Below are 15,124 nucleotides of genomic sequence, written 5' to 3'. Positions count from 1 at the left end.
AAACGCTCAGCATCATTAGTGTTTCTTAACCCTAGGATGCATGAACGACCAATACCTACACTCTTCCATGAGTGGGGTCAAAAATGACCTGACAGTCACAGTTGGTAAGAATCAAAGGTTCCCAAAGCAAACCCTTGAGATTCTGTAGGAAATGATTGGGGTCATTTTTGACCCCGCTTATGGAAAACTGGGGTAGTGACACAAAAACTGCAATTTCTTAAAATGTATAAACACATTTAAAAAAATTCAAATGGCCTCAAGTCACAAACATGTTTTATGAGGAATACCTGGAATATGGAAGTGTAAAAACTTTTAATTCCAGAGATTTTGAAGAATAACAACCCTCGGGGTCATTTTTGACCCCACTTATGCATCTTAGGGTTAAGTTCTGGGGAGGGATCAGATGCACACTGGTGAGAGGTTTTTAACCTTAGTATTGTATTTCTATTGACGAAAGAGGATGAGAAAATAATTTGGCGTCTAAGGAATGCTTTCAGCTACTCCCAGAGCAATGAGTATGAAATAGAATCATTTTTATTAAATGAGAGTAAGTCATCAATGGAATAGAATGTTTTATCTATGAGAAAGTAATTTATCTATCTATCTAGAGTATGAGTTGCGTACCTGAGAAAAGAATGAGAACTTTTTGACTGAGGGGTTGCGCAGTCTGCAAGGGTCGACCCAACCATTCTGGGAAACAAAGTCAGAGCATGCTTTAGCCATTGCTGAGTGAGATGGTGTGAGGATAGAAACGATCCAGGCCCAGTACGCAATTCAAATCATCTACAAATATTAGACGGTGGGTATTAAGATGAGGGATAGTACACTATTGGGCAACTCAACACCATCAAAATTAGGCGCGTAGACATTTACCAGTAACGTCCTGCGCTCCCAGAATGCAGGCTTGGAACAGGGTCCAGGGCGTAGACACCCTCTCTACATTTAAGAGTAGGCTTAAAATTTTTCTCTTTGATAAAGCTTATTGTTAGGGCCAGCCAGGCTTGCCTTGGAACAGCCCCTAGTTATGCTGCTATAGGCCTAGACTGCTGGGGGACCTCCCATGATGTAATGAGCTCCTCTCTCCTCCTCCCCTCTCTATCTGTGCATATCTATGTCATTGCATTACCATTGCATTCCACTAACTCTACTTCTTCCCCAGTCTTTTCTGTGTTCTCTCGTCTCACAGGTTGCTGTGGAAGCCTGTCCTGTAGAGATGAAGACCCTGTCCTGCTATTAGTATTAATATCATTCGTCATATTTATTTAAATTTATTATTTATTATTATTATTATTTCACTTTATATTATTATATTTATTTTGTATTGTTGCTGTGTTTCTCTGTCTCTGTCTCTGTCTCTTTTTCTCTCAACCCAATCGGTCAAGGCAGATGGCCGCCAACCTAGAGCTCGGTTCTGCCTGAGGTTTCTTCCTGTTACCGCTGTTGTGCTTGCTCATGGGGGAATGTAGGGCTTCTTTAAATACTCTGTATGTAAAGCACCTTGAGATAACGCTTGTTGTGATTTGGCACCATATAAATAAAGTTGAATTGAATTTAATTGAATCTTGGTCTGCATCAGTGTGCCTGCCACCACAATCAGCAATATCATCGGTATGTGAGAATTGAGTTCTCTTATTGATTAAAATGACAATCCCTCTAGATTTGAAGTTTGGGCAAATGAGCTTAAAGCTTAAGATGAGTTTCTTGTAAAAGAATTATCAGAACAGCATTTATTGATTTATTTATTATTAAGCATTTAATCAACATGGACTACAGAGTTTGTTTGTGCAATAGGTGTATAGGCCTAATTATTGATGGAATGTTGCCGCTTGAAATGCTTGGTAGTATTGAATACTCATACTGAAAAACCAGCAAACTCTCTTCAAGGCAAAAAATGGTATTCGGGGCCAGTCCATGAATTATCATTTGAGGAGACTATTACTGTAAATCATTTTAACTTGTGCAGAGTAAACAATGGATGACAAACTGCCAACAACAAAACCCTGCAGGAATAACAATAAGAGGTTTGCCAGTTATCATAATTACTCCAACAACAACGAACAAGGATGTGACCATTTTCATTTATGTCAGAAAATAATAATAGCAAAAATTACATCTGAGCTGGATCCTCATCTTGCACACCCAAATACAATTTTCTGACAAATACATACATAAGGTATTGCATAGAACAAGGCACAAATTCAAGGTCAGGCAAAGACACAATGACTGACCGACAATTATTTCCCACCCTTTAGCATTCAATAAACCATGAAAAGGACTACAATTATGCTACAATACATTTTAAAACATGGGTGCATCCATATTCTCCATTTTATCAACTCTTCATAAAATTGACCTAAGCGAACTTGCACCTCAGTGTGCAAACACAAAGCATACAGTACAATTCAGTTGATTAATTGATGGAAAATTTAAGGTAAATTCAAATGGTTGTATGATTTCATACTGTTGAGTGAGGATTCATGAGCTCTTGGATATATAGATATTACACTATTATTATATTTATCATTTGTTTTTGTATTACAGCAATTTTTCAATTTTATATACCAGCTGCATGACTAGCAGCACAAATGGCGCACCTTTGTTTTGAAAATGAACCAGGAATGACAACATACAGTGCTGTGAAGTACTTGCCCCCTTGCAGATTTCTTCTGTTTTTGTCACACTTAAATGTTTCAGATTATCAAACACATTTTAATAGAAAGTAAATAGAAAAAGCTTGAGCTTAAGGTCACAAACTGATGGCCGGACATTCTCCTTCAAGATTTTCTGGTGGAGAGCAAAATTCATGGTTCCATCAACTATGGCAAGTCGTCCAGGTCCTGAAGCAGCAAAGCAGCCCCAGACCATCACACTACCGCCACCATGTTTGACTGTTATCATGTTATTCTTTTTCTGAAATGCTGTGTTTCGTGTTAAATATTTTTGTTGAGCAAACATTTTACATGACAGTTATGGGACATTTTGGAGATCATTTTTTATACAGGAACAGGGGGAAAAGGAGAGATAGAGAGAAAGAAAGAAGGTTAACTTTTTAAGACCCTGAGGTAAAACAGGCCATATGTGGTACCACTAGGTTGATATTGAAACAGCCCGAAGTCACGGCTGCAGGAGTGAGAACATGGCACAGTACATGGCACAGTAGTGTGGACGCGGGATGGCATCAAGAGATGGTTGTGGATAGTGAAATTAAACTCAACCTTCCCAGAAATGTGGTAAATCACATATAATTTAGGATTTAACAAGAGGGGGCAATTACTTTTTCACATATGGTCAGATTGGTTTGGATAGTTTTTTTTCCTTAATAAATGAAATTATCAAACTGTTTTTTGTAATCACTCAAGTTATCTTTGTCTGATTTTACGATTTGTTTGATAATCTGAAACGTTTAAGTGTGACAAAAAAGCAAAAACAGAAGAAATCTGTAAGGGGGCAAATACTTTTTCACAGCACTGTAGATATTTATAAAACATTAGAATGCAGGTGCCTTTATGCAATTGTTCCCACAGCATCAGTCCCTGTGAAATTGATTATAGATGAAAAGCTATAAAAAAAAAAAGGAGACCAACGCTTACGTCATCAATTTCATTTTCTCTCACACACACACTTAAATTACCTTTAAGTTGCTATCTTGAGAGCCAAACATTTTGCTTCATACTGCCCCAAATAATTTTGCGTTAATTAGTTTTTATAAAGAGGAAGATGTGATCCTTGCACATTCAACACAGAAGTCACTTTTGGGTTAACCCTCAAACAGAATAAATCTTATGTTCTGTACAAAATAATTCTATTGTCAAGTGTTCCAATAAATATGTGTATACTAAATCTGAGAAATAATAAATATTTTTTCAGGAATAGACAATTTAGAAAGTTGCACTTTTGTTTTTCACACAAAAAGACAACCCCTGCATTTCACGATCCACTGCCAGGTCCAAAAAAAAATCAAAACATATCTCTGTTGTCTGGGATTGTAATTCTGTATCTTTCATATCAGATCCAAACCTCAGACCACAAATCCAGCTTCTTCCCTTCTGCAGTGGGCCTCATCAACAAGGCCCAGGTCTGCCACTGACCACATAATTTCCTTAGCAACTTGCACGTTTAATTTTATTGAATTTTGTTAATTTATTTAATTTTGTGTGTCTTTAATTTAATTAAATTTCTTTGCACAGTTGTTGTTTTATATGTTTTATATGTTGATCGCACGATAACCAGAAAAAAATCCTTTTAAGTGTAAACTTAATTGGCAGTAAAAGTTTTTCTGATTCTGATTATGATATGTACTGTGCATGCTGAGCTGAGAGTTCCAGAAAAAAAGCGCAGACAGATGGCTTAATTGAACAGGAGATTCTTGAAGGACTTTACTGGCCTGCATTCCCAAAATGTTTATAAATTTTTAGTGTTAGGGTGAGTTTAGGGGTAGGGTAACTTACAACTAGACAGTCATAGTCATTCAAAATCCAGAAAGAATGAATAATGACATTTTGATATTGAGAAACACCTGAATGGAACCGCAGTGGATGGAGCAACAGAACCGCAATTTTATTGGTATTCAGCCAATTATTTCTGTAGCACCAACTCTGCAACTGGCCCAACACCTGTGACAAACTGTATCAAAGGTAAGGGTGATGTGCAAGTCAATCAGTATGTTTACATGCAGACTATTTTTACATTTGTCACTACTGTGGTTAAGATAGAAATACACAGTATGCAAATGGTTGGAAGAAATAAGATTTTGTTGTTCACTGAGAAAATGACTCAGATGAGTAAATGCGTGTGCAGAATGCATAAACTGATTGAAAACTGATTCCAGACCTGATTATTATCATTATTATCATATTAGTCAGTTGGAGTTCACCAAAATCTATTTATTATTTCAATACGATGAACATAATGTTTTGCAAAACAATTTCCCTTATTAGAATCGAAGTTCAAATGTGCATGTAAACATACTGAATGTCATCAGAAGCAGGGTGGTGATTCTGAATTGACTGAACTGAATGAATAATAAATGTTTCTGACTTTTTCATTTTGATTTCTAGAGAAGCTGCTGAAGTACACCTGTTTGATATGTTTGAAGACTTATTTCAAAATGCAGGTGATTTCAGGTAATAATCAAAGCAGACATTTTTCAATTAATGTTTATTTCAGTGTGCTTGCTGCTGGTTGGTGCTTATGGAAAAGGCACTGAATCTTCTCTTAAATGTGTGAGATAATTTTTTATCCCTTTGGAAAAACTTGCATATTCAATATAAAATTATTCAATTCAATTATTCAATATAAAAGTCTGCGTTGTGTGTCTTACTCTGACAGCATTTATAAAAACTAGCTGCTTCTTTATTAAAGCTCTTAAGGCCTAATTAAAGTCAGTATTCACCTGTGAAAAAATACCAGAACCCCACAATACCCCATGACCATGCACTGCATGATCAGGAACAGCAAATGGACGGATAGATGGCTGTGTGAGAACCTTTTGTCCTGTACCAATCACATTTTCATTCCATCATAGCAAATGATCCCTGTGTTAGAGTTTCAGTACTTTCCCATATGTGAGCCCTGTGATCAACAGTACTCCTTGTATTATGAGTAACATCTTTATCAAGGTCATTTTGATACCTTGATATAGGTGTGGTAAACACAGCTGTGTTTTTTTTTTAGTGCCAACACATAACATAAAACCTTCTCTAATAAAAGCCTTAAATCCTCTTCCTGTTGTCTGCTTCAAAACAAAATTGAACCTACAAACTGATCCTGCAGTGTGGCTCCCACCATAAACTCAGCCCCTTTTAATCCTCTGGAATAAGGCCAGTGTGAAGTTTGTCAATACAATAAAACTGTACAAAATCAACAAACAGCTATAAAATATGTCCTCATCCTGCTCAAGCCTTTTCAGCTGCTCACCAGCACCTCCATGATGTGGTCCAGCTCAGCTAGGTCCATTTTTAATGTCTGGTTCTGGGTGCTGCTCCCTGTAGCGACGTACCCTGACATGGACCTGACCAGGTCATCAGCAATCACGACAGGGGCCAGTTTGGCTGCTGAAGCTGTTGAAGGGGGAGCACATGGATTGAAGTCGTACATGGATGTGTCAATGTCTGTGAAGAGGACATCGTCCAAGGCAAACTCAGTCAGGAAGTTGCCTGAGGAAGATAATGATGTGTCTGTGGGGTTGGCAGTAGGAGGAGGAGGAGGAACAGGTGGTTTCCTGAACTTGCTCTCCGCCTGCTGCATGCCCTGTCCTTTTTTTTTCATATTCATATCAGCAAACATCACCTGAGCTGAAGGTGGGCTGGAGGAAGGACACAGCTCCTCAATTTCCTCCAGTGCTGAGGAGAAGCTGTCTTTAGGTGATGGTGAGGGTGGTGGCCGAGGAGAGTGCTGCAGGTGGTGATGAACAGAGGAGGTGGGTGGCAAGGTGAAGAACAGTTGCAGGTCCTCCTCCAGTAGTGAGGCAGGAGTCAGGCAAGAGTCAAGTGCTGTGAGGCCTGACAGTGAGGATGTGAGGACGCTGAATGAGGTGGGAGGTGGCGGAGGGTGCTGGTAACCTTCCTCCTCACAGCTGTCTGCAGTGGCGGCAGTTGGTGTTGCTGTGAAGAAGAGGGTGTTGACACCTCCTTCCTGCCTGAAGTCGTCATGGATGTAGCGGATGACACTGTTGATAAGGAGTCGGCGCTGCAGGCCGGGGTCGGTGGCTATCCGCGGGCCATAAAGCTTCATCAGGGACATGTTGAGGACCGCCTGTCGCTGCAGGGAGTACGACACCTGTGACAAGCTGGAAACTCCCTTAAATCGATTGTCTTCCTCCAGCCCATCCTCATCCTCGTCCAGTTTCCGTTTCACCCCGTTACCCAACATTAATCTGGCGAGCAGAAAGAGAGACAGAGAGAGAGAGAGAGATGGCAAGAGAAGCTTGAATCGCAGCAAGACAAGGAACTTGTAGAAGCAGAGACAGAAAATTAAAGATGCTGTAGGTTGTCAGGGTGTAACACTTTGAATCAACAGGGAAACACTTTTACTGTAAAAAAAATATTTCAGTAGCACTAGAAAATGGCTGCACAGTACTGATCAACTCCCAGCTTAAGTATGAGGAAATAAATGAACAGGTTTTGCTGAGAAAGAATCGACGTCACATGAATAAATAAATAAATGAAATGAGTGTCAGCTCCCATGAGAGCAGCAGGCTCATGGGAGCTGAGGTCCTTTCCTTTTCTTTTTTTTTGTCCTTTTCCTTTTCATACCCTAACCTCTCACTCTAGCTAACCCTTTTACAACAAACACAGGACAACTTCCTTTCTGACTTCCAACCACTGAAACACACACAAAAACACACAAATTATTCTATACAGCATGAGGTGTGAACATACTGATGGAGGATTACAAACTTAACAAAACGGCCCGATAAAGGGTTAAAAGCCAGTGAACTTTGTTCTTCTGCAAGAGGGAACGTTTACCTGTTTCCCTACAAAACTGTTTGATACTCAAAATATATTTGGGGTGGGAATTCCCTTTAAGGTGTCACTTGGTAAAATGTTGCTGCAGACGCTATGATTAACTAGTAGCCAAGCATTTAATTCAATTCAATTCAACTTTATTTATATAGCACCAAGTCACAACAAACATTATCTCAAGGCACTTGAACCTGCAACATACAGGTTATTTAAAGAAGCCCAACATTCCCCCAATGACCAAGCACATTTAACATTTAACATGCTATGTGTCATGTCAACTAACCCTCACCAAGTAACCCTAGTTTCATTGTTCAGTGTTGAACAATGAAACTATATTGCATCTCAGCTATCAGCCTATTTACACACGCCTAAACATTTCCATCTATTCAAATAACATCAAACACAAGATGTGTGAAATCTGTTTATCTCCTATATTACAGTTGTTTCAGTGATGAAAACAGCAACAGTGCAAACTTCATTAAGTCCTTGTCATCATACTGTATAATGCCAACACATCTGGAAAATGTGTGGGTTGTCACCTCCCTATCCTGCGTGTGTGACCAAATCATCTCACAACTCCTAACTGATTTAGAAGAACTCTTAACAAGTATATCCTTTTAGCCAATAGGAGTAAAATTGCATCATTGTTAGAAATCAAAAACATTTAAAACTAACATTAGACTCAAAGTGGCTGTTTCCATACTGGCCCTAAAACCTGTCTGTGTCGTAATGGGTTTCATCACAGGTAACGATTCATTCACTCAATACATTTTTAAGTACACTGTACATCAATTATTTGTATGTATCCTTCAAGGGTCAAATCTCAGTCTGTTTAAGAAATATTACCATAAGCCCCCCCCCCCCCCCCCCCCCCCACACACACAAAATCCACTTTACAGCCTCTACTGCACCTCTTTTCTTCAATTTAGGATAAACATGGGCAGAAAACGTACACTATAATATTTTGTGCAGAGCAGACTATAGCCCCTGAGGCTCACTTTGAACAATTACATTATTACTATTAACTAACTAGAAAAAATTATTGATAATAGTGTGTCTGTGTTTGCGTGTTTAGTAGTGTTTCTGGGGCTCTGCTGCAGCATGTAATAGTAATGGAGCTCACCGCCCCTACACAAACACAGTGAAGATTTGCTATGGGAAATCAAAAGAATAATTTACTCAACATTATCTAGGCACACCTAACTGACATGGGATTGCAGTTCCTTTAGGGCAGATTAAAGCATATTCACAACACAAAAAAGCTACTTCTGAGTTTGTGAAACATTATTTTATATGGAAAATCCTCATAATTGATGAGGGCATAGTGGGGGTCCAACCTGTGACCTCATCATTGGCACAGCCGGCTGTGAATTATGATTAAAACTGAATTGATCAAATCAAATCAAGTATGGAAGCCCAATTGTGCTTCTCCTGCTCCACCGCCACTGCCCTAATTTACTCAAGAAGTTGTTCTTAATACTCTAATGCAGTGGTTCTCAAACTTTTTACATCGGGTACCACCTCAGAGAATTTTTGGCTCTCCAAGTACCACAACTATGGCCGATGTTAAAATACAGTAGTGTATAGGCCTACCCTATTCAGCTGCTATGCAAAATGCACACAGGAAGCAAATATATTCCTCATAAGAATATTATGTATTTTGACCTTTGTCAATCACAGCCACATTGTACACAGACACACACACACACACACACACACACACACACACACACACACACACACACACACACACTCACAGCATGTGACAACATCAATAACAACTGCATTTCATTCACAAACACGCATAAATACAAACATGCACACACACACACACAAAGCATGTGAGAACATAAATAACTGCATTTCAGTCAAAAACACAAACAACTGTACTTCCTTACACACAGCATTTTAGCAACTATTTATAACTCTTATAGGCCTGACAGAACATAAAGTCCTCCTAAGCTGCACCATCATGCTCATATCTGACAAGTAAAAACAAGTCAATTGGTCAAACCTCAAACCTGCATCATCAGTAGTCTCGTCCAGTTCGATGGAATAATAGCGACTATTTTTAATGCGTTCAATCAGTGTCTTCCTAACGTCATCTGCCATGGCTCCTATTCTACCTGACACTGTGTCATTTGAAAGTGGCACCAAGTTTAACTGTTTGGCGACCTTCTCACCACACATTATGTGTACCATCTCTTTGGCTAATGGTAAACAATAACAATACAGCCTTCCTTCTTTCTTTCTCTCTATCTCTCTCTTCTGTTACCCCTCTTTCTGTATAAAAATGATCTCCAAAATATCCTATAACTGTATGCGCAATGTCATGTAAAATGTTTACTTCAATAAAAAAGAATAGCACAAAAAAAATCAAATCAAGTATTGTCAAACACATACACAATCACTCACAATACAATGTGCAGTGGAATTCTCAGGTGCCTACCTCAGAACAAATCTAACAAGGTAATTCAAATAGAATAGAATGAATATATAAATTGGCAATGAACTACTACAACAACATAAAATACAACAGAAACAGATACACTAGATAAAGGAATGGGTTAAACTCTAGAATAAAAGTTAAAGCTGTGAAACCATGGGGGAAAAAAACAACCCGGCGTCCCTCTGGGCAAGAAGCCGTCTATCATTGAGACAGCTCAGGAGGCACAGAGGTGAAAAATGAGCTGACCTGTGGACCCCACAATCAAGGTTGAGGATGAGGATGCCCTAATAAGTTGCTTAAAATTCTCCATTTGGTCCAGAATGCTGCTGCACGTGTGTTGACCAAAACATTTGCCAGAAAAGAATTTAAAATCCTCCTGCTCACTTTAAAACACTTAACATTCAGGCTCCATCATATCTTAAACAGATGCAGATGTGCACACAAGTCACATACATCACAACATCACACAGGGATTTTTCAAAGTTCTTCATATAAAACCAGAACTTTACTTCCATTAATGTAGTGTACTCGCATATATTTTACTCATCTGGAACTGCACCGTTATGCTTCCTTTCCTCTGGAGAAAGTTGTGTAAAACTGGCTGTGAGCAAACACAGGCTGATGAAGGTAGATGCCAAGTCACTCATTCTCTTGACATTGACCTTTGTTATGGTTACTGCAAAAGCCAGTCTGACATGGAACTGCTGCCTGACAAATTTGATAGGAAGCTCATCATTTCTGTCATGGTGGGGCTTCTTGCCATTGGAAACACTGGTTGGACACTGCTTGCAGTAATGTTGCTTGTCGCAGCTCCACACAAACAGACAACAGACTAAACAGACACAAGCTCTCCAATTTTTCTGCCAACACTCTCATAACATCTTCCCCCTAATATTGCTTTATGTGAGGGACCATGCCAGTTCACCATTTGACAGGGGGAGCTGCAGCACTTTCTGTGACCCTACTTCTCACTCAGTACTTAGTAATTTACTTACTTACTCAGCTTTGCCAAAAACAAAAACACTCTAAAATATGAATTTAGTATGGACCTCAAAGCTCCAGTAGTGATTGGACTCATTCGACATTACAAGGTACTGAAACAAGCTTTTATTGACTTCACAGTCAAAGTTGGCTGTTTCATATTCACTTCAATACAGCAACACTTTGTGCATTTAGCATAATAGTGGCAATTTGAGGAACTGCACTTTAAATGCCAATTTTTACTGTCCACTAGGGTCAGCGTGACAAATTTCCTCAGCTGCTGCTGTCAGCCAATGTCTACTCACTATCCATGATTTTGTATCCTTTCATTAAAGTCATGGTTGCATCAAACAGGTGAGATACTTAAATCATGGATATATGGATCGCCTACTGAAAGACATTTTAAGAACTTTTGCCAAATTTTGAAATGCTGCCTTAGACAGTGCCCACAGAATTTTGTGATTTCTTTATGGTTTTTGCCAGCAAAGCCACTGTGGTAAATGTTGCTGCAAATTATGAAATTTGTCTTTTCATTAATGGTCACAAAGTTTAAATAGATCTTTATGACAAACACAAACAATATGCATAGAACAACCTTTGTTTTCTTGTGTCACTAGGTAGGACAATTTCTGACTCATCTGGTGCGTTTAACGTTAGGTAGTTAAGATGAACACATGTAACTAGTATTACCATCTGCTCTGTCTGAGCACACAGACACATGCTAGGATCAACACTATCTGAATGCACAAATGTATCTGAGCGCACACATACATATACAACTGATGGGTCCTAACCAGAGCCAAATAGATTTGTCCTGTTTATTTCCACAGCATTAATGTTCTTTTCTGAGTATGTTATACATGTAATTATTGCCTCTGTAGGCAACAAACAACATCATTGAGTCAACTTTGTGTGCTGTGAAAAAACGTTGTTATGGAAACTCAGCTACTGATGGACTACTACACACCACAAACCTTCACACACATGCTCACGGTCTGGACACACACTTGTCATACTGTGTGCAGTTTTTAGAGAGCAGCTGCCTTCAAGGAATGCTCTTGCTTAGGAGGCTTTGGTGTTTAATCATCACAGAAGAGAATCAGTGGCACACAACTTTTTCTGAGCATATACTTAATTCCTGCAGTGCAGATATTGCGGCAGTGCCTGTGGATCCTGCAATGTGGCCGCTGTGAACCTACACAGCTCGCTCAGTATGTTTATACTCACACTAGCATCCAGCTTTTTTTATTCACCATTTGTATGCATAAACATCATAGTCAGTCTCCCCACAGTGCTCAGTCAGATTGTACAACACATTTGTTAAAAATGCTACTCATCTTTAAAAGCATTGAGAGTACCTCCATACCCTTGTTTCCATGGAGCTGTGTGCAGGATTCATTCCATACCTGCTTTTTAGTTGCCTAATTATTCTGTTTTTCTTACACCACTTTTTTTTATATATATATATTTTACAATTAAATTAATAACACAATTAAACCTTACGTCACATTAATTAAAATACTGTCATTCTGGTTCATTACGAGTTGAGTTTGGTCTTTTTTGTGTCTATGGTGTGTGTCAGACTGTGAGGCCGTACAGTTGTTATGAGGCTCTGCGTGATTATTTGAAGTTTTGCTTTGGTGCATTTGCATGGAGCATTTTGTGTTATTTCCTTCATGTTTAATGTCCATTTTGTTAACTGACGTAACATTGCCCAGTCTTTACACCAAACCAAAAATCATCAGTCAGACATGAATGGGGATTAATCATTTGTCAAATGTGTCACTTCTGATCTAAATTAAATAATTAAATGAATCTAAAATTTTACAAATTGATATAGATCAGGATGTTGATCAGCTAATACTTTCATTCATTCATCAGTGAGTGAATCTCCCATTATGCACACTGCAAAGGAAATGGTAAAGCCTTACATAAGGCACACAAAGCAATGATTATACTAAGTGGAGTGAATGTCTGTCAGTCCCTCTCCTCTGCTTCAGGTTTGTTTGGCCCCATCTGCTCCGATTAAAACTGCCCATCACATTCTTCCCTTTAAAGTTTGGCAAGAAACCAGGAAACATTTAGCACTATGATCTTTGAACTCCTGCTAATACTAAGCAGTGTCAGCACAATTAGTATAAATACAAATCATACATACAAACATACTATCGGAAAATAACGTACTGGAACATTTTACACAGATATATACTTTTTACACTTCTTAAAAAGAGTTTCTCCTGCTAGTGCGGTGCCCCTCTGGTGCATGTGTATGTTGCACACAAGGCAAAGTAATTGCATCATACATACAATTGCATTGCGTATAAGATTGCATTGTGTATAACAGCATGTATGTAAACTGCATGTAATGTAAATGCATGCGTTTGAAGCAGAATTTCTCAAGGCTTGGGATGAATAAAGGGTTGTTGTTGTTCTTCTTTTTCTACCTTGGCCTGTGTACAATACTTGTCATCTGTGTATGTATATCACATTTCAAAAGTGGCTCAACTACTCTACAAAAAGGTACACTACACATTGCACTGAAATTATTTGTCTGAAAAAGTCAATTGTTTACCGATTTGTCAGCAAATAACAGCACTGCTCATTCAAACTGGGGGAAGATTGGTGAAGATTGGCATCATTTTCTCTTAATCATTCCACAGTAAACTGATTATTTGGTTTATTAACTAGTAACAAGACGTGCAAATGGCACTGGGAACTTTTGGTACACTAAGATTTTCACAAAAAATACACTTTACAGGATAATATTGACTGACTTAAAAATAATGGATAGAACAATCAAAACTGAACATAATCTGTTAGTCCAGTACTGTATTCCACAAAAAGATACACTGCACACATCACAAGCATTTGGGACAATACTATGGGAGATTTAAAAAAAAAAAAAAAAAAACTAGAAATTAACAACCAGCAAATTACCGACTCCTATAGAAAACGAAGTGTAAATTCCTTTGGGAATATTACCAGGTTTTGAACGACTAAATCACTGTGATAAACAGACCGTATAATAATGCAAAAGCCACTACAGAGAAGCCAAGGGTGGATTTAATTCGCAGAGAAACATCACAGAAAAACAACTGTGTTAAGTTGAGCTCATTGGACTGCAGCCTTGCTCCAGCTGCTGGTCAGCTTCGGGACCCTTCAGGAAACCGCAGCGGCTGCTCCCCGCCACCTGCCCGACCACCGGGCACCACAACCCCGCCGCAACCTCTACACCGGAAAGGCGTGTATATTTTGGATGAGAAAGCCTCACACTTGTAGATGTGAGCTAGCACACATGTGGTAAACAACAACAACAACAACAACAACAACAATAACAACAACAACATCTATACACTGCATTTCTTTTCCAATGCAAGTTGCAGTTGCTTCATATAAACGCTGCCTGGGCCTTTAAACGACAAAGCGTTTCCCAGTGCAACGAGATGAAGGATAGAAGTTGTGTGAAATAAAAAGATGTCACTCACATCTAGTCCCATCCAGGGTTTCCTCGTCGTTGAGGAGCCAGGAGCGGAGCGGAGCGACCTACGGACACGAAGGAGCATGGAGGTGAAACGAGGCCGTTTTTCCCTTCGTCTTTCCGTTTACTCTGACACTGTCCGGCTGCCCCTCCACCTCCGCACCTCACAGCACATCGAGCCACACAATGGCGCGACGGAACGTAGACGAGGGAGAGGTGTAGCTGAGAAACGCAAACCAGTGCTGACTAACACAATTTCCGGTACCACATTTCGAAATAAAATCTCTCTCGCTATTTCTATGCTACACATGAAATGTAGAGGCAGCGCTGACACACAGTAAGCGGCTGCGACAAGACGCACACATACACGCAGACACGCTCACACACACGGGCACACATACACGCACGCACAGACCACACCCTCTCTATATTGGCAGACTCTCTACCCCACCGTCCAGTTTGGAAATTAATGAAAAGGGGCTTCATTCATTTATTTAGGGGCAGGAGGAGACAGAAAAGAACCGAAAGTGAAGTAAATCTAAAAATACTGTCAGGTCATTCATTTAGTGCAGGGGTCGGGAACCTATGGCTCTTTCGATGACGGCACATGGCTCGGTTACAGTACGGGTACATGTCTGAGCTGACATTGTTTAACTCGATTAAGAAGTAATAAATAATTATACTGTATATAATAATAATGCACACAAAGTAATGATTGTACTGAGTGGAGTGAATGTCTGCCCTCTCCTCTGC

The 15,124-nt window shown here is 39.3% G+C and overlaps 1 protein-coding gene across 1 annotated transcript; it reads right to left on the bottom strand.

Annotated features, from left to right (window-relative positions):
- Nucleotides 1-2,070: 2,070 nt before the first annotated feature.
- On the bottom strand, nucleotides 2,071-14,783 carry LOC142996629 (SERTA domain-containing protein 2-like). Its single transcript, XM_076147615.1, has 2 exons — nucleotides 14,379-14,783; nucleotides 2,071-6,874 (listed from the first exon to the last, which is right to left on the bottom strand). Exon 2 carries the CDS (start codon nucleotides 6,868-6,870, stop codon nucleotides 5,905-5,907), a length of 966 nt encoding a protein of 321 aa, XP_076003730.1. The 5' UTR covers nucleotides 6,871-6,874; nucleotides 14,379-14,783; the 3' UTR covers nucleotides 2,071-5,904.
- Between the last annotated feature and the right edge of the window lie 341 nt (nucleotides 14,784-15,124).

Source organism: Genypterus blacodes, unplaced genomic scaffold (genome assembly GCF_046128005.1).
Source record: "Genypterus blacodes isolate CSIRO-AG114 ecotype Tasmania unplaced genomic scaffold, CSIRO-AGI_Gbla_v1 ptg000039l_1, whole genome shotgun sequence".
Taxonomy (NCBI): domain Eukaryota; kingdom Metazoa; phylum Chordata; class Actinopteri; order Ophidiiformes; family Ophidiidae; genus Genypterus; species Genypterus blacodes.
This window is presented reverse-complemented; position numbering and strand designations above follow the sequence as displayed.

Excerpts from the sequence above, each read along its gene's own strand:
- LOC142996629 (XM_076147615.1), bottom strand. The coding sequence starts at position 6,870 with ATGTTGGGTAACGGGGTGAAACGGAAACTGGACGAGGATGAGGATGGG.